Here is a 23,959-nt window from a genome sequence, read left to right as displayed (position 1 = left end):
AAAAGTAACAAATGAACAAATAACGTTAAAATCAATGTATTTACTTCGTTACGGATAAAAAATATGAGACACAGATTAACTTTTTATATTGTTGTAATAAGTATATAACAATGATGTTTTTTGACAGTGTAACATATAATGCGTACAGTTTTGTAATAATGTTTCTATACATTTATGTATGTGTATATATATACATATATGCACACACATACATACATATATTTTATATGATTAATTTCTATTTTTAAATTCAGTAAGAATTTCCTCTATAAATCATAGTAATATACAAATAAGCAATTCAGATGATCAGTACACAGATCGTATATAATCAAAATTCTAAAAGCTTATCTAACACTAGAATGTATTACACAATATCACTATAAGAACTTTCATAGTTCATTATCTGTTTTAGGACAGTGATTACATGATTAATTTTTAATAAATTTTTGTATTCGCAACACCAATTTTATAAGTAATAAACTTATACATGTCACATATCAAGCAATTCATATTTAGATGAACAAATGCATAAATGATATTTCACATTAAAGCATTGTTCAATTATTTGAGCAATAAAAATTTTATTTCATCTATGTGATAATAACACATAAAACTGTTATGTGCAAAAGTTATCTTATTCTGTTTTTTAATCTGCCACGTTTTTCGCGATAATAAGCAAATTTGGCAAATAGTCTCGATGGTTTTAATAACTTCTCTTCTAATAATAGAGTAATATATAGCCAATATAAAGTAATATTTTCAGAGGGTGTAGATTATATATTATACAAATACAACCTCAAATAGAAATGCTGTTTGTTCTAAAGCCAAGTTAGATAAAGGTGCAGATTTAATAGTTTAATAAAAAAAGAGTAAACGTTCCTGAGCACTTCCAGGTAATAATCTCCATCCGCGTTTAATGTTCAAATATTGAACAATTGCTCGTGCACAAATTAAAACACCTGAAATACAAACACATCATACCTTAATATATGTAGCAATATTGGATATGCAAAACAACAGACAATAAAATACAAACCAAATCCCATTATCAACCACCACAGCCATGAATTTTCGCGTGATGCAAGATCAGTGGAATGTTTAACAATCAATGTCCATTTTGTCAAAGATAAGCCAAAACCGGATAATGCCCCATATCGAGATGCAATTGTGTGACAGAAGCACATCAACAACAAAAATCCAATCCAATTAAATAGAAATGCAACTGTAACAGACAAATGTTTTATTATACAAGACATTATGCAAAACAATTAAATACATAAGTTAACTTACCCAAAAATGCAGTAAAGAACATGAAATCAGTACCAAGTAAACCACTTTCTGGATCTCCTTCTGCAGCTTCAGTATCAATAGCCAGAATGGTCAAAGGTTGTTGTGGTGTTCTGATATTGCCAGGCTACAAAAACATTATTTTATTGTGTAATATTAATTTTCTATGATAACTGCATTGTTATTAAACATTATCCTATGATATCCTATAGATACAAGTATATCAAATCACCATGTGTATTTGAGGATAGGGTTCTCCTTGTAAAGTTTTTTCACGTTGAACTTCCTCATAACTAGGTAATTTTGTAGCTACTTCATAAGGTGGAGGAGCTGAAAAGTCTGCCTTTGGAGGTGGTATTTCTTCTCCATCAGCCTATAATTACACTTCTGTTAATATTAAAAACTTTAAAATGTACAACAATTTTTATCATACCATTCGACTTTCAAGTGAAGTCTGAGCTGCAGCAATGCTTCCTGAATGATTAATCCCATCAGTTCTTGCAACTGGTACTGCTACTGTTAATGCCGATATCTCATTCTGAGATGATGGTTCTCCATTTGAATCACTGTTCATTTGTGAAGGCTAAAATTGAATCATTATTACTCATCTCTAATATTTATCATTGACTAGAAATTTGAATCATATGAAGATATCTTATACTTTTGTTACTATTAAAATATACTTTGCTTAATTAGTCTTTATTATTAAGAAAATTAAAAAAATATAAAAAAGTAAAGACTGCTTATATATTAATCAAGTTTGAATATTAAATTTCCTGTAAGAAACAAATGACTATTACTAATGACAATGTTTTTATCGACTTGTATGTATCGATAGTCATGCACAGTTCATAATACAGTACTTAACAATATTGTTTAAAATATATCAAATGTATTCACTTAATGAAAGACATTTTGGCAGTTAAAGACAGATAATGAACTGTTCAGTATTGCTTTTAAAACATCGCGCATAAAACATATTTATCATGCTCTGCATCGTTTTCGAAACATACCATATTGTACCGTATATTACTGTCCATTCTTGGTCAAATATGTATGAAGTGTGAGTAAATTATTTTGATTTCCTGCGGGAAACGAAAAATACTGTTTTTGTACGTAACGCTGCTTTGTAAGGCAGCAAAAGTTCTTACAATCGATGGCTGACAGCTGGCAGGGCTGTATCGCCGTTACCATAGATTTGTTGATACGCTTACGTCTATTATATTTACTTTTGTTAAAATGATTAATATTCCCTTTTTTTTACTAATATATATTTTTCTTATTAATTCAACAGTTATATTATCAGTTTTTAATCTAGATTAATGCATTTATCCTACATTTTATATTAAAAAATGCAAGTTTAAACTTGCATGTTGATTGGTCGCTGATACCGTAGCGTTGAAAATCAGTCAGTAGGACGGGAGCATAGCGAATTGAAATCTTTCTTTTGACCGGAAGTCTCGGATTCGAAGTTAACATTATTTTAACGTTATTATTAATAGAAAAGGAAATACACTCCAATAAAATAATATATTAATATATATTTGCAGAAAATGCCTTGTTAAAAGATGGTATGAATGATAAAGAGATGTTCATTTGAATCATGACTTTTGGAGGGGGTAATTTGGATCACGTCGTCATGCACAAACGACGCTCTACTCGTCAGTCAGTCGCTTACCGATTGTAAAAGTGGAAGGAAGGTGTTATCATGTCGGAGGTATTCAAACTAGGTGATCTCGTATGGTGTGTACTTATTCTGTGTTAATCAATGAATGTTTATTATCAAAGTAGTGAAATGCATATAACAGTGATTACTAATCGATGTCTTTATGGATTTCAGGGCGAAGATGAAAGGATTTTCGCCTTGGCCTGGCCGGGTAAGTTGGAGTTAGCTACTAACGGTTCTGTAACTACACTTTGCTTGACCGTACGCGCCACGAAGTCAAACGCGGCCATCATATTTGGCGGGAACGCCTTGGGATCCTGATAGATTTTTTTAACTACTCATACTATTGTCAAATTAATGTATTTTATACAATGTTGATACCACTACTACTCCCTACATATTTCCCGCCGTACCCGACCTTCGAATTCAAATTGGCGCGCAGGTTACGAAAATATAACCTAAATTATGTTGTTGGGATTTCATAACTTCATCCACGATGTTCATACATGAACCAAACTTGAATGTTTACATTGTATATATCTAAGCATCGTTTATTTATTTTTTTGATACCTTTTTATAACAACAAGAAACGAAATTTGATTATCGATTCATTAATGATTTAAAAATCATTTTATTAAATCTAATTTGCGCGGTAATTATAATTTCTTTTTCCACCGTAAATAAATTTGATCACCTAATGTGTAAATATAGATATAATATTTTTTATTTATTACTTGTACTTATTTTTTATACTATTCATTGATCATTTTTACATGAAAATTATTTTTCAAATCATACCTGAACAGTAGTACAAGTATTTAGTTAAAAAAAAAATGCTGATATATAAAATATTAAGATTTTGGAAGATATTTATATATTTATATAGCTTGTTTTTATCATTTTTATTATGTATACTAATTTCCCCATGACATCTTAAGGTGTCTAATCCTTCAAAGGACTTAAAGAAACCAACGAATACTAAGAAGGGGCCAGTTCAATGTATTTTCTTCTTTGGAACAAACAATTAGTAAGTTTTAATAAAATTTGTTGCCTCTTTTATTTTGCACTATATGATGACCCTTAAAATTCATGAAAATGTTTCTTATAGCGCATGGATAGAGGAATCTAATATAAAGCCATATCTAGAATATAAAGATACCCTTGTAAAATCTAGTAAATCTGGTGCATTTAAAGATGCAGTAGAAGCAATAGAGGAGTTTATTGCTAATGGAGAGGTAAGTTACATAATTAAGATATAAATTATTTTTGTATGTACATTTTGCATAATGTTGATATCAAAATATGTTAAAATATGTATCTTATCAATATCTTATAAACAGTTTTAGCACTTAGAGAAATAGGAAAATATCAGTATACATAATATTATTAAATGTAATACATGGTTTGGTATAGTAATTATATCTGCTTTAGGTGTTTGAGGATGGTTTAGACCCAGACTCTTTATTCGACAGACTTAAAGAAGAAAGTATATCTGAGAAGAAGAATGTAGTAAAAACACCCAAACCTCGGAAGGTTAGGTTTAATTCATATAATAAGTCGGATGCACGTGTAATATATGCATAATGTAAAATGTGATACATTATTAATTCAGGAAACACCAAAAACTAAAAGATTAGACACTGGTGGAAGTGATGCTCGTCGCCCAGCCAAAAAACAACGCAGAGAGTCAAGTACAAGTAATAGTAATAGGGTTGGAAGTATTAGTCCTGCGTTGAATCATTCAACCCCTCCCAGAAAATCAGGATCAACTCTTCTCAATAGGCCAGCCAATATTGCTAGACCTGTAAGTATGCTTCATGTATCCATATTTTACAACAACAATACATATGCAGTTATTTTTGGTAAACATCATCGACAATAGTGTCCGATTTTTTATATCAGCAGAAGTTATAGAGCATTAATTTTTTTAGGACATTGCATTCTATAACTATTTACCTATCTATGTAAATAAATAAACAGCAATAACATTATGCCTCTTTTAATTCCCATCCATAATTACCAGATCAGTGTTACTTATTTAAAATTCTACAACTGTTTCTACTTTTGACCATTCAAATGAAATCACATATTTTTGATAGACTAATACAATTTCCCATATAGGCATTAACCTTTTACCACCAGATATTAATAGGTATTTGTTATTTATATTGATAATAGTATAAGTTGGTAATAAAATTGGTAATTATAGTTCCAACAAAGTTAAAAATGTAAATCATAAAATCCTAATAACATTTTTCCATTTTTGAATACATTTAAATTAGCGGAAAATCTGATCGTTAATACCTTATTACCTTATATGACAGGTAACACCACCTTTGGACGTAGAAACATTGTCACAAACTCTTAAGGAGAAAAACATCCTTCCGTCGACCTTGAAATTCGGGTTCCTTGGTTTGGGTATTATGGGAAGCGGCATCGTAAAAAACCTGATCAACAGTGGTCACAGTGTAATTGTATGGAATCGGACACAGGAGAAGGTATGTACACTTCATTTGCTTATGATGTAATACGAAGGTATACTATATTTACATGCAATTATAATATGGTAATACTATATCGCGGAAAATAATCGTCTTCATACTTTATCAAGAAAGTCGCATAATATTTCCTCCCCTAGAATCACCGTTTAATTAACACCATTTTATTTGCCTATTGCTTTAGTTTAAACATAATAAATTAATCAAAGATAGAGAATAATCAATAGTATTGATTCACTGTTCAATTCGGGTAAAATTTGATTTACTCAAAACAAATAAACGCGACATAAAATATTTTGAATAAACTGATGCGACTGCCTTCATTATGAATTTATTACTGCACTGTCAGCAAGAACTACAATACCGCGTTTCATTTCCTCAGTAAAGTATTCGTTTACCTTCAATAAAAAAAAAAAAATTGTTGAATAGTTTCACGGAGGTGAAATTTAAAGCGATAGAAAAAATATTTCTGCCTTTTTGTAATAAACAGTTTCATTTATTGATTATGTTGTAAATTTGACATTTTTTTTTTTAAACGTTATATGTATTTTAAATTATACTCGAAGAAAACATTGAGATGGCAACAGAAAAGTAAATCACTTGTGAGACAAAAAACGAGAACGATTCGCTGTCTTACACATATTTATCACATGATACGCGATGCAAAAAGTGAGATACGTATCGGTTGGAAAAGTTAGAATTTTCACGTCTCTCATCACAGATTCTATGATAATAAAAAAAACTAAAGTAGATTCCGTGATTTGTTTCATGGATACAAAACAAAGAGTAAATTAGGAACGTTTAAAAAAGTGGAAGTACTAATTTCGTTTCTATAAATTAGATAAAGGTAGGTTTAAGTTTCTTCTAAAAAGTATGAATTTTTCTACAAAATTAAATGGTTTCACAAGTTTTTTTATTTGCGATCGTAACGTATTTGCTAGTAGACTTAAAAAAATGCAGAAAAATACAAGCTACCAAAAGCATTCGAAACATCGTTCACAGATTCGTACCATCGTAAGAGGAACTTTTTGATTATTGAAAAACTATTACGTGATTTAAATATATCTAATATAATAAAATATAGTGCACACGCGATTTACATTTACCGTTTCGCTACACAATAATGTATAATATTTTCGAACGAATGCCTTTCATGGTATTCCACAGCCTATTTTCCTTTTTATTTCTCTTCAACGAGCGATTTCCCGATAAAGTACAATACATCTGTGGCTACCTAAATTCGTGCACCCAAATACAGCGGTAATAGTCAGTCCTTTTCTAATCAGTTCCAAAGATCATTTCAAAATGACATAGACAATTCCTGCCGGCGTTATCGAAAGTAAACGCTTAAGCGTCTACGTGATTTTTCGCTCGACCACTCTTTAAAAGTAAATCAAGTCTTCGTCATTTCGTATTATTTTCTTGCGTTGAATATATAAACGCAGTGCAGAAATGACTTCTCTTGATGATACTCGTTGCCAATCGAAATATATTAATACCGCTTCGAAGATAACAAGTAAAATTTCGTAATAATGTATGCAGTATCAATAAAATTTTAATACGCTCATTGTTGTGGAGGAGTCGCCAATGACCGTCATCATGAATTTATAACTAACAAAATCGAAATTTCCAAGTAACAAAAATTATAAATAATTTTTGAAAGATAACTATGAAGATGCCAGAGATTTCAAAATAGAATATAGGGAGAGTTTCGTATTAACGTCGGACGCGCTAATTAAAAGCGCGTCGCTGTAGCGCGCGCGAGTGCATAAATTAGAAAGAAATCGGTAATCGGATCGCGTGAAGCATGCGCAATACTGTAACACCATCATCTATAGATCCGCGGCCGATCGCCAAACGCGCGTTGAATACTCTTGACACTTTCACGTCCTCTTATCTTATAAAATCAATATCACTGGTAATGGTAAAAATTGTAGAATTTTCCATTCATATTATGCAACCTTTCCGAGCTTAGCGTTTTCAATGAAAAGCCTTAAATACGTAACAATTGAACGTTCTTAAGTTTCTTAAATGGTAACTGCAGTTTTCTGGTGTGTCTGTCGCGTCCCCATTTTCGAGGGATGATAAAATTTTATCTCTTTGAAGTCGCTGTGAAACGATCCAAAAATAACGGCAGCAGTACCGCGGTACACGCGTTGTTAGCTTAGCTTTCTTGGCCGCCTCGACGCTATATAACGTACCACCGAATAGGGAGTGGGGATTGCGAAAGAAGGATGTTAAGAGTAGGGAGAAATGTGAAAAGAAAGAAAATCGGGAACTCTCCCGCGGTTTTAATATATTATCACTTTGCAACGTAATGTTCCATGTATCAGAAACGCTACACGTAGCGGTATCAATTATTTTTTTCAAATATAAACAAAAGGAAGGATTGTGGTTAGAACGGGCATGTCGCTAAGCTTCAATAGCGTTCAAAGAACATTTTGGCGCTTTTTAATCACATTTAACTATTTTTCTCGTAACTCTTATCACTGCGTGTCGCTTAGGCTTCTTTAGTGAAAAAGGAAGTGTAAAGGAAGGAATGTTCCATCGCTTGCCTTATTTGTTCATGTTCTGTACGTGCGAGGACAAGAGGTTCTATCATAGGCTCTCCTTGGGATTTCTTTAGGTTCTCTCACGTAGTGGGAGGCTCCTCCCCTTACACTTATCTTTGACCAAAGAAAACCTGCGTTGCACCCACCCAAGGTACACAAATATTTCAGATACTAATCATACCTGAGTTTCAATGATCCATAATGATTTATTTAATATTCTACCACGGTTGGTAAATGTGTTTGAAAAGTACCCAACATCACTAAACACTACTAAAGCTTAGTAAGATGTCTGTTCAAATCATTAAATTGTCTTTTTTAAACGGAAACAGTTGTTCAAACGCGACATTTGAGAACCACTGTTCCACGTTAATACTCTCTCAGAGTATTCCGGGAGGGGTTGATCAGAGACACGTATCGTTTAATTCGTTGAATTTGTTCTAGAACTTACAGCAAATTCAGTACAAATCTATGATTTTATTCAAAGGACAGAAAAAATATGATCTTGAAACGTTTATAATTATAACAGTGATTTAGCTTAAAAAATAATTCATACAGGATAAATGTATGCCGTTCAAGCCGGATATACCCGTATAACTAATTACACGATGCTCTCGTTACCGTTTCATTACTATATTTCTTATCTCGTTCGTTAACGGTGTTCCATCGTGTAAAATAATCCCAATTAAAAAAAGAAGAAAAAAAATTCTCTACAATTTCAACACGGGTCCATTGTTTTCCGTACTTGGAGTTTTTCATTTCTTTAATTATTAGAGATAAAGTACGTAGAGATCTTTAAAGATAACGTGTAATATCGACATATTCTATTCTCCGTATGGAGAAAAATGTACAGATCACTTGTTCCAATTTGAGCCTGAAATACAATAATTAAACATAGCGAAAGTATCGGCATTACTACGTGAAATTTGTACTATCTAATAAGCTTATTTAAATGTTGCGTTTGATATATTTTTGTTTTCATCGAAATTCTTTTACTTTTCTATCGTATAAAATAAATAAAGTTCGTTTCAAGATAACATCTTAGATCATTTGCACTGTACAGTGACAAATTGTATCGTCATAATTGTACCTTCGTGATCGTGATTATGATGATTAGAATATTCCTTCATTTAACGCTTATAGATGGAGAGGGTCTCTCCGCGCGCCATCTTGACGTATTATCCAATCTTTCAAATGGATTTCGCACATTTTCTTTTTACAGTTACGATAAAAAAAAAACCTGCTTTTTTTGCAAAGTAGTTGTAAATATGTGTAATGAAAGTTGATTAAAAAAATTATCTTAGGAAGACGCGATGAACGGAACTGATAACGAACAGATAAAAACGATTAAGAAGACTAAATCTGGCTTTAATATTTGGAGCTTGATATTAAAAAAGGATAATAAGTTCAGAGATATCGCTTAGGTATTATTTTCTCAGCGAATTCTTCTCATTTTAGACGAAATCTTCAGAAAGCGATCGTTGTTCGAATCGACTGGTGTTACGATTATTAAGTACACGTGTTTTCGCATTAACTTTTTGCTCTTCGATAGAATTTCAAATCTGTATATTTCCATACTTCGGACAATTTCCATTGTATCGAACAGGGAAGAGTTTAAAATGAGCGGCAGATGTCGGAAAGGGTAACCGTTTGCCCGGATGTCCGGCTACTTGAATCTTTCGAAATCGAAAGTGAACAAGAAAATAACAAAGTTTACCTAAACGGTACGGCAAACGGTATATCAGTTATCGTCGGACATCGGATCAATGGATATATCGTCGGACAAAACGCGTTCGTCGATTCAGTCTTTTCATAGAAAAAAATTGTGATCACACGCCTGTAAACTGGTCACAAATCGTTCGCAAACACTTATTTACAGGAGAATATTGACGCGAGAGTCGGAGGATTATAATTTCATTAAAATCATTTTCTTTAATTTCCGATGAAATTGACAATTTCAGCTAAATCGTCCAACGGACACATTTTTATACCCGCTTCACTCGTGTCCATTCTTTTCCATTTTTTTTTTTTCCACGCGACTTATCGTTCGTTAAAACAGTTGACAGTTAACATTACGACATCTCGCGTATCATTCCAGCAATCGTTTTTAAGAAAAACCATCTCGTTATCGCGATGAAAAGCGCGAAGCGTAAGGGCGGACAGGTTGCAAGGTTGTTAACCTGGTCACGACCAAAGTCCTTGGAAGCTGTCCGCGACTTTTTTTTTTAACTTTTCGTCTTTTCATTTTATTCTCCTTGAAGTAATACACACACGCACACAGGATCGATCGACAGATTCCATCGATGCCGGTAGGGAGAGACGTTCCATGTCTCTCCTGGTTTCTCGTAGGCGTTCTTCTTTCTCTCATCGTTTCCATAAATTATTGAGCAAATAAAGAAAAACAAGGGGGAAAAAAAAATAAAAGAAAGAAACACGGAGTTTCACGAGAGATAAAGGTACCACCTCACGAATGTGTATTCCCACTTACCGGTGTTAGAGGCACTTCTATATTATATTTTTGCTTTTGCTCGCATAATGATCCGGTGGCAGTACAATTCTCGTCTTAATTGTATTCCTGCTGTGTATTGTATAAAGGGGGAGAGAGAGAGAAAGATCGAGAAGTGATGGAGATTAGTACCCTTTCGACGCTGTCGTTTACAGCCTTGTCTAAAGTTTGGTTTCACGTGGTAGTTCCGGTAAACTGTTACTAGGTACAAGAAGACCAAGACTTTCTGCACTTCCTTTAGGCTCTTTGGCTAACGCTTCGGCGCTGAAGCCTCTGTAAACTGGCTTGACGTGGTCTGCATCTTTGTAAACCGACGAGGAACTTCCATCCTCCTCGATACTGTGCAGAATGATCGCGTTCGGTGGAATGATGTCGCTCGCCGACAGCGGATCCATTCGAATCGATGAACACATCTCCTCGATATAATTTATATGGATTCCTTCCAACGCGTTACCACCGTGCGGACTGACCGAGGAAAGTTCCGTAGGCGTGTAATACTCGCTGTTCACATCATCTGTGCTCGTACCGATCACCAGGTCGTTGATCTTCGCCTTGAAGTAGGTACCGCCTTCCTCCTTCGCATTGAACACCATCGAGTCGCTTTTCCCGCAGGAACCGCTTCGACAATTGTCGAAATAAAGATTCGGTAGATTCTCTAGGACCTTGTTCAACGTTTGCTGCTGATACTTGTAACTCTCGCGAAGTCTCAGAACCTGATGAGCGCTGAACTTTCTAATCTTGTTACGTTGGAAGACATAGTTTTCTCGAACCCAATTCAGTTGACCGGTCGAGTAATCCCTTACTTTTCTCACCTGTTTTCAAACCAGAGAAAATAACACGGTGAATATTTATAAATCGTTCGTCGCGAATGGTTTCTCGTGGTTGATGGAACTTGGGGAACACCGGTGACAAAAGTTCCAACCACACTGAAACGAGAACCGATTGATTACCTGATCGTAATACTGGTCTCTTAGCGCCGTAAGGTGAGTTGTCCCATAGTCTCTTATGTCTCTAATGTGCCTCATTTGACCTTCGTAACTATCACGAATCCATTCCACTTGCTGGGCACAGTTTTCTTTTATCCTGTGCACTTGTTGAGTGTAATTTTCACGCAGCCTTTCGAGTTGCTGGCTCTTGTATTGCTCGATATTATCCAACATCTGATAGATTTGTTTCCCTCTGGGCGTAGAACCGACTCGTCTGCAGCAGAAACACCACTTCAGACAGCCGCATCTGAAACCAAGCGAAACAAACTAGTTCAGACGGTGCAATGAAAATTGCCTGTTTCAATCTGGTCGAATACAGGAGGTGCAAGAAAAATACATAGAAAAAGAGAAGAAGAAGAAGAAGAAGAAGAAGAAGAAATAGAAAAAGGGATATACTTACTTGAGAAGAATACAATAGAACAACTGCAAGAGGAGGGTTAACAGAAGAAAGGCCGTGGCACAGGCAGCGCCTACCAGGATGCTGATGATCTTGATTTTGTGTAACGTTATTGGATTCATCTGCAAACTAATATAGGTAGTGGCATTGGCAATCGGATTGACTGCGAAACACTTGTATTGTCCAACATCCTGCCTGAGCAACGTCGTGATGTACAAAGATCCATTCTCAAGGATGCGTACGCGACCATCGTCAACGAACGGCACACTTTGTTCCCATCCGTGTACGGGAGGATGTTCGACAAAAGCGTCGGGAAAAGCTGGATCAGGATTCCAATGCAGTACCTTAAGTGTCGGCGTGACCCATGTTAAGGATGGCGTAGGATTGCCATTGAACTCGCAGTCGAGGAGCACCGAGTTCAACAACAGATATTGTTGTGTGGGCGTAGCGTACGTCAGATACGGAGGTGTACATTTCAAATAACGAAGAGTTTGAAGGATATCGCCGGTTGCGTCGATATCGTCGCCGCATCTGAAACCGCTTTGGAAGGCGGTTCGAAGGTGTTCCTTGCTCTCGGCCCACTTGACGAACCAGAACATGCGACAGTCGCAGGCCCACGGGTTCCCTTGCAGCTGCAGCTCGGTTAAAAACGCCAGCTGCGCCACGTTAGCCGGAAGGAAGGTCAGATTGCTGTCACTTAGATCGAGTTTACGAAGCGCCGGTGTACGATCCAGGGTGCGCCGAGAGATCTCTCGCAACGGGCTTTTGTTCACCTCCAGGCTCTCCAGTTTGTCCAACCCTTTTAGATCATCGTTACGGAGGATCTCCAACTTCGATCCGGATAGCAACAGAGTGCGTAGCTGCTTCACAGGTCGCCATATATCTTGTGGAAGCACCGTGAACGGTAGATTCTTCAGGCTTAGCCATCGCAAATTCGATAAGCTTTGAAAGGTCGCGCTGCTCATATGACCGATAGGATTTCCGGATAGATCGAGCCGTTGCAACGAGTCGAGATCGGCGAACAGACCACGAGGTATCGTGTCGATCTCGTTGTTGGCCAGATCTAAGATTTTCAACCGGTTGAGGCCAGAGAACAGACGGGGTGGAAGCTTGGTGAGCCTGTTGGATGATAGTTCGAGTTGCTCGAGTTGTGCGTTCGGTCTGAAACTGTGATCTGGCAGAGAGACCAGCAGATTTCCGGACAGGTTCAAACGAGAGAGTGCCTTGGTCGTGGCGAACGTCTGATAAGGAAGTACCGACAGTCGATTTCGCGACAATCCAATCTCTTCGAGGTGATCCAAGCCTTGAAACAACGCCCGCGGAAGGACGTTCAACTGGTTGCCGGTGAGATTCAGGTACTGTAGTTGGTGCAATGGATGGAAGACATCCGACGGCAATTCCGTCAGTCTATTGTCACCTAAATCGAGGTGCTCGAGGAACGTGGTCGCGAGGAACACGCCGGATTCGAGCCGTTCGATACCGCTCGATGTCCAAACGAGACTCTTCAAACGAGTCGAAGTTTCGAGTGCAGCGACGGGTATGGTAGCGGCCCGGACGTCTCTCAATACAACGTTCGTAGCCTGTTTCGGGAAACCGAGCCCCAGGAAACTTCGTTCCTGGCATAGTAAGCTCCTTCCATCGTCCAGGCACTGGCAACCCGTGGCACATTCCAAACTCAACGAGGCTGATGTTCTTTTCGTGAACGACGTTGACCCCGAGCCCGACGACGACGTGTCCGTAACGTGTACCACAATCAGAAGAACGATTAACCACCACCACGAGTCCCACGTCGAAATCCGTTTCCTCATTCCTATTACCTGTAATATTACGATATCCACGCATACAACCAAGAACTCCCATGTCCTGATGTGTCTTCGCGATACCCGCAACAATTGACTCTCTTCTCTTCTATGATGATGACTCGTATTGCTCGATCACGAATCATCACACGTACGCATTTCTCTTATCGTCCTTTCAGTTTCCGCTTCGTAAAAAGATCGTGCGGATGTATAAATTGTGACGGTTAGAGGGAAATACGAACAAGCGGTAATTATTTCACGCCGTTCGAATTTCTTCGACGGCACACGTGTCTTCTTTGTGTGTTATATTGTACCTACCGAAAGAGGAACACGTACAATGCCGCGAAGCGCACCGAAGCAAACGTGTCACGGGGCTGGATAAGCAGGGCGGGCTTCTTTAACCGTTCGCAAAAAATCCGACCCAATGTCTTATGGATTCCCCGAGGAAGTTGTTGAGATTGTTGGTGTTGTCGGCGGTGGTGGCGACGGCAGTGGTGTTGCTGCTATTGCCGTGTCGAGCCGGTAACATAATTGTGCGCGCTCTGATGAAACAACAACTTACAAAGTTCCGAAATTGGACGGGTAGAAAATCCGTCAGCATAGAGAACGGCTGCTGCACTCGGTAACAACCGGTACGAGGAGAAGCACTCGCGCGCGCAAGTACGCATTAGAAAATGAATATAACGCATACAAACGGACACACACGCATCCAATCACGCACGCACGCACACAATCACACTCTATTTTCCCTTTCCTTTTTCCTTATATATTTTTTTTAAGGCGTGCGATGCGTAGTAGTTATCTTTGTTGTGTTAAACGACCCTGTCAATCGTGCTGCAGGCGACAGAGACGGTGTAACTACTCTTTCTCTCTCTCTATTCTCTTGTTTCTCGCGTGTCACATGACACACTCGTGCATCGCGACACGACCAGCGTCGTCCGTCGCGTGTCAAAGACAAAAACCGACTGTGAGATCCGTTCGAGCCGAGTCTGGCTTCTCCTCGTGGTAGCCGTCGAACTCGAAAAGCCGGCAACGTTGCGAGCTTGGGAACCGCGCCGACGCAAAACCGATCTTGCCTGCAGCTCGGCTACCCGAACCGCCCTGACGATGAGAGGGGAACAGCCCTCTATTCCGATTCTTTGTCCACCGTTAACCGTGCCCAGGATTCCTACAAGATATCCTGTCGCAATCGTCCGACACTTCCATCCGCTTATTTGTTACTTACTATTTATTCTTTGCAAACCTTGCGTACAACGTACCCACGCGTACGCGTACGCCTCGTCAACGCGTTTTTGCTGCTTTTTATATATATGTATGTATCTGCTAATTAGTTGATTTTTATCAGCCATCTTTCTACCTCGCTAAACAAACCCGATCGTATCTTTCGCTCGATGAAACCTTTCCAATTTTTCTTTCGTAAGGAAATCAGAAACTAAGCTTGTCCCAGATTATCGTGGCATCGTTCGTAAGATGCTCTCTTGGCCTCGGATAGCGCCCGGTGCTTCAGACATCGAGGCGCATTAAGATTCTTCGTTAAGTCGTAATCAAATAGCGATACCGTGACGTTGGCTTTCGAGTAATCATGGAAATTACGAGATGCTATTCAAATTTCATTTTATGAAAACACGGACTATGCCCCGGTGTAATTGTGTTTTCGTAATCGCAAAGGACGTTGGAAAGCGTGTCCGTGGGCTAATTATCGTTCGACTGAAACTGATCATTTTCTTGCTAATAAATACGATTATCGATATTCTAGCCTGACACGAAAGTAATCTAATGACAGAACGTTTCGTTACACGTGCAGAAAAGTTCAACGTTGCGGCAGGAGAACGGTGAATGCGTATTAAAAATGGATACCATTTTATAAATTACGGTGCTTTATTTATAAAACAAGGGCGTCTTTCAGATCTTTACCGTGGCTGATATTCCCCTAGGAATTCATCGTGTTCTTGGATCAAAATGCTTTTTTCCCTAACCTTGAATTCAAACGAATAATCATACACGTTTCCCGGATATTCGTTCGAATTCGATGGCGTATAGCAGCTAAACGAAACGTCAATTTAACACGAGTTTTCGAACTGTTCCTGTAAAACTTACCGACCTAAACGTGAGAAAGTTCAGTTTGCTACGAATAGACACGTACTTCAGTAAATTGCATTTCTGCCTGAACGATGATTCCTTCGATTTGAAAGTAGTACATATGTACTTAAAGTTATCTGTGGCGATAGATAAAAAAATTATTCGAAACGTATATCTTCAGGAAAATGAATAAAAAAAGATTATTTCAATGGGTAGTTAAATAACAGACTGTTCGATAACTGTCGAGTCTATATCAGTGCTCTCTTGTTCCTCGGAAAAACGTCAATTTCATTATCGCAATAAAACCTGGGTCACCTGTAAATCACTTGTTCAAACTGCCCACGTAGTACACAATTGCCAGGTAGACTTTGGCTTTGACAACCGTAACTAACTCTATTCAATTTCGAAAAGAGCGTAATCTATAGAAGAGAATTTTCTACAACGCGAAAAGAACCCTGTAATTTGGCTAGACTTATTAATAAATTTCAACGTAAAAACGTTATTAATAACGTGTTTCAAAGCTGGGCGTTGTATTGTGAGGATGTATTCGTGTGGAAGATGTAAATGTTTGGTGTAACGTAAACTACTGTTCTATGATGTTCTCCAGTTACGCTTGCGGATATGCTTGATAAGCCCCAGTCTGCATATGTTCCATTCTCTTTTCCTTTTTTTTTTTTTCGAGTTTTCTTTCAATATCAAATTTCAGCTCGTCGCGTTTCATGAACTAGGAATTTCCATCGTCCAATTTAAGATAACAGTACGAGATATTTTAGTATATTAATTTTAATTCATTTGAATTGAAAATATTAATAATTAGCCAAGACAAAATGTCTAATTAGCAAAGCTGGCAAAAACATGTTTTTTTAACGTCCCATTTTGCTTTGTTTTCTCGAGTCGTAGAGCGAGTTTGGCAAACGATTGATTGAATTATGCTGTGTTCGAATTGCAATTAACGAGGATTGTGCAATTCGAGCGTAGCCCTGTAAATCGTTTTCGTAATTCGTTTCGAAACTTGATTTGCGTGCATGCTCGTAACCAGATTGATTTTGACCTTGATTGCTAAACTTCGATAGGTCGAGAAAGGGTTTCTTCTTCTCATTTTGTCGGTCATGGTCAAGGGACAGAGTTGTAACTGTAGGACCATTTAGTTTCGGGCTCCAATCGATCCATCATATTTTTGTACATTTCGTACAGTGATATCCGGATATATTTTCAGTCCATAGATTATTTTTTTTTGTTAAATTGAACGCCTCGATAGTTAGCTTAATGGAAAGTGTGAATTTTTAGAGAAATTTCAAGTGTCGAATTTGAAGTTTGAAGATCGAACAGATATCGAATCGATTGAAAAGCAAGATATTCTTGCCAAACGCGACATTCGATCTCTGACGTTGATCGTTCGATATCAATAATTCAAAGCAAAGAAAACATGAATGAAAAATGAAGGCGGAATTATTGACTAACGGGTGTTACGTAATTGCGTCGATAAACAGAACAAAGGAAGGAATCCTTTGAAAGGAAACGCTCTAAGCACGTTGATAGTATTAACGGGGCTTTTAGAAATCGCGTTTATCATGAATGAGGAAACACGCGTTGATAAAAAAACTAATTCGATAATTGCGAGTCTGAAACGGAATTAAAAGATTCGCGGTATTATCCTCGACACATTTTCTGGGATAATATTTTTCCATCATCGAGCGACACCAGATATACATAACTGACTCGTCGAATTTGGTGCCGCGATTACATAACAGCGTTGGCAGACGCTTTTCACAGGGGGAGTCAAAAACGTCGAACGGGTAGTAACGACGAAAGAAGGGTAGCTAATTTTAAAGGGCATGTAATTCTAAATTTGGCATAAAATCATACGTCGCCAGTATACTAAAACAGTGGTAGAATTTAATTTGTCGTTTTACCAATTTAATAAATAAAAGAAAATTCAACTTTTACTAGAGATAGTAGAGATTTTTTGCTAAAATCTCTGTCGAACGTGTAGATTTACTAAACGTTACGCTTTCGTGGCAACGCCGTGTATTTGCTGGTTCGATGTTGAAGCCTTTCTTTGTTGCATAATATCGTTCGCAGAGCTTGTATACGTATAGTTAACCGAATGGAAGGAAGAATTCGCCTGGTGTTGAAGTTAAAACGGAGCGTTGGCGAGAGCGGGCGATATAAGAAGAAAGGAAAGGCCTGCGCGCGATTCGTGGCGGAGCGATAAGTGGCGGTTGCTAGTTACAGTGAAAAGAGAGAAGGGAAGAGGAACGAGTACAGAAGCGAGAAAGAATGTTAAGGAACGAAGAGACACGGGTCGGGCGTCGAGCAGGACACGAGTAGAGCTCGATCAGCTGGGAACGGTGCGAGGTTGCCGGCTTTCATTCCGTGACCCCCGGCTGCCGAGCGTGGCGAGTTCGAGTGGATCAATATTACCTAGATCCGGCAACCCCGCATCTAACCCGACTCTTTATTTATACGTGTCGGTCAGACGGCGCAGGCCCGCACCCGCCGATCCTTGCCTTTGCTCGCTTTTGTCCTTCGTCGCTTTCGTCCCCTTGGCCTTTACCGGTTCCCTATGATTCTCATATTTTTCAAAGGTTAATTTGCCCCGTCTTTTGCACCGTCTGGCCGCCGGAGTACACAGGAAATCGGAATGGTAAATAAATAAATGAAGTAAAGGAAAACATCGTTACTTGTATTGGATAGATTACGGTGAAAGATGAGATTTAGTAAACGCGCTTACCTAAGCTTTCAGCAAAATAAACGTGAAAATATCCGGTGCTACAGATTCGATTCGCTATCATCGATATTTATTTCAAAGTCGCTCGATGCGAAATATGAAAAATATTCAAATATCAAATGAAAATTTTAAATGACAAACCTAAAAAGTTACTCCTTGCTTCTATTGTATTCTGGTGTGTATAATATTTTTAGAGCGACGTATATAGACCCGGAGACTGTCAGGGACGTACAAATACACAAAGTGCAATGCGCTCGGAGATGGTCTGACGATGAATGAACGGGTGTCGTTCGGTCTCCAATAATAATCGAGGTATCGGAAACATACGCGTGGCTACTTCGATTCACCGCAGTAATTGTTAAATACTTGGTATTGTTACGAGCGCTATCTTATCTTGCTGTCTATCTTGATATCGAAAATTATTCTTTTCGGGACAACTTTCTTTGTTTACTCAAGATTGCGTCCGTTACTATCTGGTCCTTGAACGTCGACCGGAACATAATGGATTAGAAACGGTAAAGGTAGACACCAATTTCCTTGCAATCGCTTTCTTTAATTTTATGTAGTTTGAAAAGTTATTTTTACCGGTGCAAAGCTTTCAGAAAAATTTCCGCTGTAGAGAAGCAAAAGAGTCTCTAATTACTCCCTTGGTAAATGTACCCTTCTTCTACTGTACTTTCCTCGTCCTCTCGTCTCGACGTGCTCGTTTTTTGCCATCTTTCGCATCAGCAGTTTGGTCAAATTAATTGCCAGTCAAGTTTCCACGCTCGGTTGCGCTAATAATAATATGAAAATTAATGCAGGCTGCCTAAAATGTCGCAGTTGCAACATTGCCATCTGTTGATGTTGCGGAAAAATATTTGTACGGGCAGATTGCCTCTTATCAAAGCTAGTTTCCTTGACGTCACATCACTCCAGATGTTTTTCAGACTATTTCTAGCCAATAACTACCCAAAAGACCTTCGCTAGTTCTAACTAGATGTACGTGTTAAGAATCTTTTAAATTATTGATCGTCTTTGCCCGGAACCATGTATACATACAGAGTGATTCGTAATCACTCGATCCATCAATATGTGAAAGCTTATTAAAATCTGGGTAAGGACGCTTGGGAAATTCCTGTTCGTTAGAAGTTTGCAGGATAAGTTCTTTCCACCTTCGGACAAACTGTACACTTTCGTTGCTGCTTCCTTTCCCGATGTGTCGTGCACGGCATATGTCGGCAATTGCTATTAGAAATTTTATACAAGTGCTTTCCGCGCGCTCACTGTGAGCCACAAAGGTCGATATACCCAGAGCCCCCCCCCCTCTCCAACCCCTTTCTGCCATCGCTTATACGATTCCACATCCGCCACTTCTGCAACTTGTATTCTGGTATGTCGGTTTCGTACTCTCGTCCGTTTATACCTCTCTCTTTCTCTCTTCTCGATCGACACGTGTACACCTAGGCTTCCCTGGCCGCCGAGTGCCCCGGTTTATTTTTGAAAAAAACAGGCCACTCGGATAAAAAGGAAACATCCAGGCTGACTATCAGTTTGATTTCGCGCATCTGGAATCGCGTGGGAGATGAAATTTTAGCCGCGAAGAGAATTTAGAAACGTGAAAATTTCATCTATCGAAGCTCCTCTGTAAACTGAAAATGTTTCATATAAATGGATGAGTAAGGATTTGCGGTGTTCCCTCGTCAGCGTTCAGCGTGTATAATCTTCCACCCACATGCTTACTTGAAATACTATGTGTAGGTTTGAAATGCTCGCACATGGTACGGAATACCGAATATGATTTCCTCTACGTACATGGCTCTGCACGGTATTACGCGTTTTATTATTACCAAATATATACGGTGATCGACAAATTTGGTGAACTTGCAACTTCCGGAAAACAAAGACGTTCCGTGGATTCTCCGAAAATTATATAAGCTCGTTAAAGCTATGTAATGAACGTAATAATTTGAAAGCATTGCAATTCGTTGGAACGGAGAACATATGGAATGCAGCTAGAGTGCACTTGTGTCGTACATGCGGTTGCATTCGTCCCTGGAAACCGTTGAATTTCTTCCCTCGTGGAAGCCACACAAGTCGGTTATGTTGGTTCAAGGTCATTCGGTAACACGCGTGTTCGCATTTCCACAAAATTTATTTGGTTATCAATTTATCTTTTCATATTTACACCGAAAAGCAAATTGGAAGAATCTGAACAAAAAATTGAAGGAATTGAAGGAAACGTGTTGTGTCGCATCTGCGTTTATAAAAGAAAAATAGAGATTACTTGGCCATTAATCTCTTACGTCCCTCCATTTCCATTTATCGTTTATTCAATGTCTCCTCACGATGGACCGTCCTGTCTGTAAATCAGATCTCTGACGAGATCGCAATTGTACAATAAGGCAGTTTATCCACGATCAAGAGACAACGATGTTCAAAGTACAAAATCTCAGCCAAGTGTACAGTGTTGAGTTATCGATCGAACCGATAGCTTGAATTTTTTCATTTCAATTCTACCGTTGTTTAGCTTATCGTAGCATCCGTGCGTTTACAATGAAATTTATTTCACTGCGAACGAACGGATTTCTATGTTTGCCCAAATAAATTGGACGTACAAAATAATACAGGTCAGGAATACGATCGATGTACACTTCCTAGCCGATTACCCTTGCGCACGTGCAACGAGACAATAGAAGACGCAAATCAATCTTTATATTCAAGTTACAACATTCTGCCACTTAGTTATTTTCGCGTTTCCAACGTCTTCAGAAGCTATTTACGTTTCCTTCGTGTAAACACGAACACTTGTCTTTTTTTATATTTTACTGAAGAGCTCGCCTCGCTAGCAAGATACATTTGTTCACTGACTTAAAAAGAATGTAACCTATTTGTCTCCTTTGTTTCTTTGTTGACGACACTTAACTGGCTTGCTTGTTGACTCGCCGCCACGTTCATGCTAGCACGCAATTGTCAGTATCATAGATATCATTTCTGTATATTCTCTTTGAATAATATGTACGTTTATTAAATAGTAGTTCTTGTCAATTTTAATATTATTTATTAAAAATGTACGAGCTGTATAGTTATAGCGAAGGGGAAGGTGGAAAAAATCATTAAACATCGTGTATGTATAGAAAAATGGCACCATCGTGCCCAGATAGGCGTGTCCCATGAAATTTAATCAATTACTAATATAAATATGGATTTCGTCATTCTTGACCCGTTATCTAAGTCTCGGTTTGATGTAACACTGAAATCTAACGTTCCAGAACAAATAAAAGCAACCGTACGTTCCTATGATTCATTTTATTGTTTCGTTAACGGGATCTCCATCCGTATCGGTGTCGACATATTGAAAATCCCAGAAATATCTAGATAATATTCATCAAAAAATGTTTCGTTATAGGTCTGAAGAAAGAATTAAAACGTTTTTGTAATCCCCTTGAATCTTAATAAACGATACAGATACACCGTTTTGGCCGTATGCGGAAAATATCTTTGTATGATGCAATGGCGTCGTTTGCTGATGTGGCAGCAAGTCTGGGAACGTTTAGCTTCGAAGCCGTTGAGACGATGGTACGTGACAGGAATGGCGTCGAAAATGGCGAGTGGCTCGTTGTGGCGACATCTACCGGAACCGTGATCGTTAGATTTTTCCTTGAAATTTCACGTTGCACCGAGCGGTGTCGCTGGGATGCTAAAAACTTACCCTGACCGTAATACAATTTATCAATAGAACAAAAAATTAGAAAAAATGTATATCATTTAAACAAATCTACATTTATAAATTATTATTTATATATTTTTGTATCAATACTTTGTATATATTTTGTTTATCTCTTATATTAACGATATAAAAAGCAAAATTTGACGTTTTTTATTTTTATTTATTTTTGTTTAGTGTGCAGATTTTGTGAAAGCAGGAGCAGAACAAGGTTTAACACCGTCCGATGTGGTTCTTGCTGCTGATATCACATTCTCGTGTGTGGCTGATCCTCAGGCTGCCAAAGACGTGAGTAACAACTTTTGTAATTATAATATGCAAAAATAGAGAGCGTTTATAAAGATAAGGAAATATGAATTATTTTGTAGATGGTGTTTGGAAACTGTGGTGTCCTCACAGAAATATCCCCGGAAAAGGGGTACGTGGAGATGACCGGTATAGACGCGGAGACATCGCAAGATATTGCCGAAGCAATCACCGCAAAGGGTGGTCGTTACTTAGAGGCTCAAGTACAGGGTAGCAAAACGCAAGCACAAGAGGGTACTCTAGTGATCCTCGCGGCAGGTGATCGGACTCTTTTCGACGAGTGTCAGTCTTGTTTCGAGGCGATGGGTAAAAACAGTTTTTACCTGGGCGAAGTTGGCAATGCTTCTAAAATGAACCTCGTCCTACAACTGATGGCCGGAGTAACTCTTGCCGGTTTGGCAGAGAGTATGGCACTAGCGGATCGCGCCGGTCTTCAACAAAAGGACGTACTGGAAGTTCTAGAACTGACATCATTGGCCTGTCCCGCGATTCTTGACAAAGGAAAAGGTAAAGGCCTACTGTGCTGGCTATTCAAAGAAAAGGAATTACGGATTAAGTAGTACCATTGACAAAGAGACTTCCTGAAACGATATCCTTAGATTTTAATGAGCTTTTACACGTTAATAGTAGGTCGTTTCATAAATTCGTACCGTCTTTCACAATTGACGTTGAAGCTACCTTTTTGAGTATCATAAAAGAACTTTGTTCCTGTGTCTTTTGAATGAAGATAGACCGCGTGAAACTTGGGTGAACGATACAAATAATCTCTTCTTTAATTTTCTAGCCATCATCGAGGGTGGTTTTCCGACGCAGTTACCGCTTCAGCACATGCAGAAAGATTTAAGACTCTCCTTAGGTATGAGCGATCAATTGGAACAACCATTACCGCTGGCCGCCGCAGCGAACGAGGTTTACAAACACGCTAAACGGCTTGGCTACGGTGAACACGATGCCTCCGCCGTTTACATCAGAGCCAGGTTCTAACGGAGCATGCATCGTCCGAGCTTTTGCTATACCATATTTATTGCAATATCTAACGTTGTTTCCCGTCGCTACCAGAGAAGAGTAGTGCGCCGTATGTTGGCGGATGAGCAGTAAAAAGAAAGCGCTACTGCTCGCGAGACGCCGCATGAAACACGACATTTATTTTAATGTGTCGTAACACATTTGTTGAAAAGTAGACTAAGTTCTGTTAAATGTAAAACCATGATGAATGAAACCAAATCTTGACCGATATTGAATGTGTGCAGCAGCATCAGTTTTATGCACATTAAACACGCGATGAATCTATATATATATATATATATATATAGATATTATATATATATATATATATATACACATAAAGTATATACTTGTATTGTTCTCTTTTTGTTTTTTACACGTGTCTTTTTTTATCTTTCATTAAGAGCCTCCTTTTTGCGTATGTACACAGGGACGAATTTTTTT

The 23,959-nt window shown here is 38.2% G+C and overlaps 3 protein-coding genes across 5 annotated transcripts; 1 reads left to right on the top strand and 2 right to left on the bottom strand.

Annotated features, from left to right (window-relative positions):
* Positions 1–75: 75 nt before the first annotated feature.
* On the bottom strand, positions 76–2,493 carry LOC114881737 (NEDD4 family-interacting protein 1-like). The gene is made up of 6 exons (XM_029198593.2): positions 2,301–2,493; positions 1,721–1,870; positions 1,520–1,660; positions 1,291–1,414; positions 1,037–1,222; positions 76–959 (listed from the first exon to the last, which is right to left on the bottom strand). The coding sequence occupies exons 1-6, from the start codon at positions 2,325–2,327 to the stop codon at positions 856–858; spliced, it is 732 nt and encodes a 243-aa protein (XP_029054426.1). The 5' UTR covers positions 2,328–2,493; the 3' UTR covers positions 76–855.
* A 435-nt stretch (positions 2,494–2,928) lies between these two features.
* Positions 2,929–23,826, top strand: LOC114882169 (putative oxidoreductase GLYR1 homolog). The gene is made up of 10 exons (XM_029199058.2): positions 2,929–3,030; positions 3,128–3,164; positions 3,892–3,980; positions 4,062–4,188; positions 4,385–4,486; positions 4,566–4,757; positions 5,278–5,451; positions 22,382–22,492; positions 22,573–23,017; positions 23,295–23,826. The coding sequence occupies exons 1-10, from the start codon at positions 2,996–2,998 to the stop codon at positions 23,492–23,494; spliced, it is 1,512 nt and encodes a 503-aa protein (XP_029054891.1). The 5' UTR covers positions 2,929–2,995; the 3' UTR covers positions 23,495–23,826.
* LOC114882155 (leucine-rich repeat and immunoglobulin-like domain-containing nogo receptor-interacting protein 3) lies at positions 6,343–14,682 on the bottom strand. 3 transcript variants are annotated; one of them, XM_029199041.2, is made up of 4 exons: positions 14,007–14,682; positions 11,893–13,873; positions 11,457–11,739; positions 6,343–11,318 (listed from the first exon to the last, which is right to left on the bottom strand). In XM_029199041.2, the coding sequence occupies exons 2-4, from the start codon at positions 13,695–13,697 to the stop codon at positions 10,668–10,670; spliced, it is 2,739 nt and encodes a 912-aa protein (XP_029054874.2). In that variant the 5' UTR covers positions 13,698–13,873; positions 14,007–14,682; the 3' UTR covers positions 6,343–10,667. The 3 variants fall into 3 exon arrangements, with proteins under 3 accessions (XP_029054874.2, XP_029054879.2, XP_029054872.2); XM_029199046.2 differs by having other exon boundaries at positions 11,893–13,706; XM_029199039.2 differs by having other exon boundaries at positions 11,893–14,682.
* Positions 23,827–23,959: the final 133 nt, after the last annotated feature.

This window comes from Osmia bicornis, chromosome 1 (assembly GCF_907164935.1).
Source record: "Osmia bicornis bicornis chromosome 1, iOsmBic2.1, whole genome shotgun sequence".
NCBI lineage: Eukaryota > Metazoa > Arthropoda > Insecta > Hymenoptera > Megachilidae > Osmia > Osmia bicornis.
Note: the sequence above shows the minus strand (reverse complement) of the source record. Positions and strands in the feature narration are given on the sequence as shown.

Bases quoted from the DNA above. Each gene is read 5' to 3' on its own strand.
- LOC114881737 (XM_029198593.2), bottom strand. From the start codon at position 2,327: ATGGACAGTAATATACGGTACAATATG. The intron at 1,871-2,300 runs GTATGTTTCGAA...ATTCAATTTTAG, and splicing joins GTAATATACGGTACAATATG to CCTTCACAAATGAACAGTGA. The intron at 1,223-1,290 runs GTAAGTTAACTT...TGTCTGTTACAG, and splicing joins GTTCTTTACTGCATTTTTGG to TTGCATTTCTATTTAATTGG.
- LOC114882169 (XM_029199058.2), top strand. From the start codon at position 2,996: ATGTCGGAGGTATTCAAACTAGGTGATCTCGTATG. The intron at 3,031-3,127 runs GTGTGTACTTAT...TATGGATTTCAG, and splicing joins AAACTAGGTGATCTCGTATG to GGCGAAGATGAAAGGATTTT. The intron at 5,452-22,381 runs GTATGTACACTT...ATTTTTGTTTAG, and splicing joins GGAATCGGACACAGGAGAAG to TGTGCAGATTTTGTGAAAGC.
- LOC114882155 (XM_029199039.2), bottom strand. From the start codon at position 13,697: ATGAGGAAACGGATTTCGACGTGGGACTCGTGGTGGTGGTTAATCGTT. The intron at 11,740-11,892 runs GTAAGTATATCC...GCTTGGTTTCAG, and splicing joins TTCTATTGTATTCTTCTCAA to ATGCGGCTGTCTGAAGTGGT. The intron at 11,319-11,456 runs GTAATCAATCGG...GTTTGAAAACAG, and splicing joins GAGACCAGTATTACGATCAG to GTGAGAAAAGTAAGGGATTA.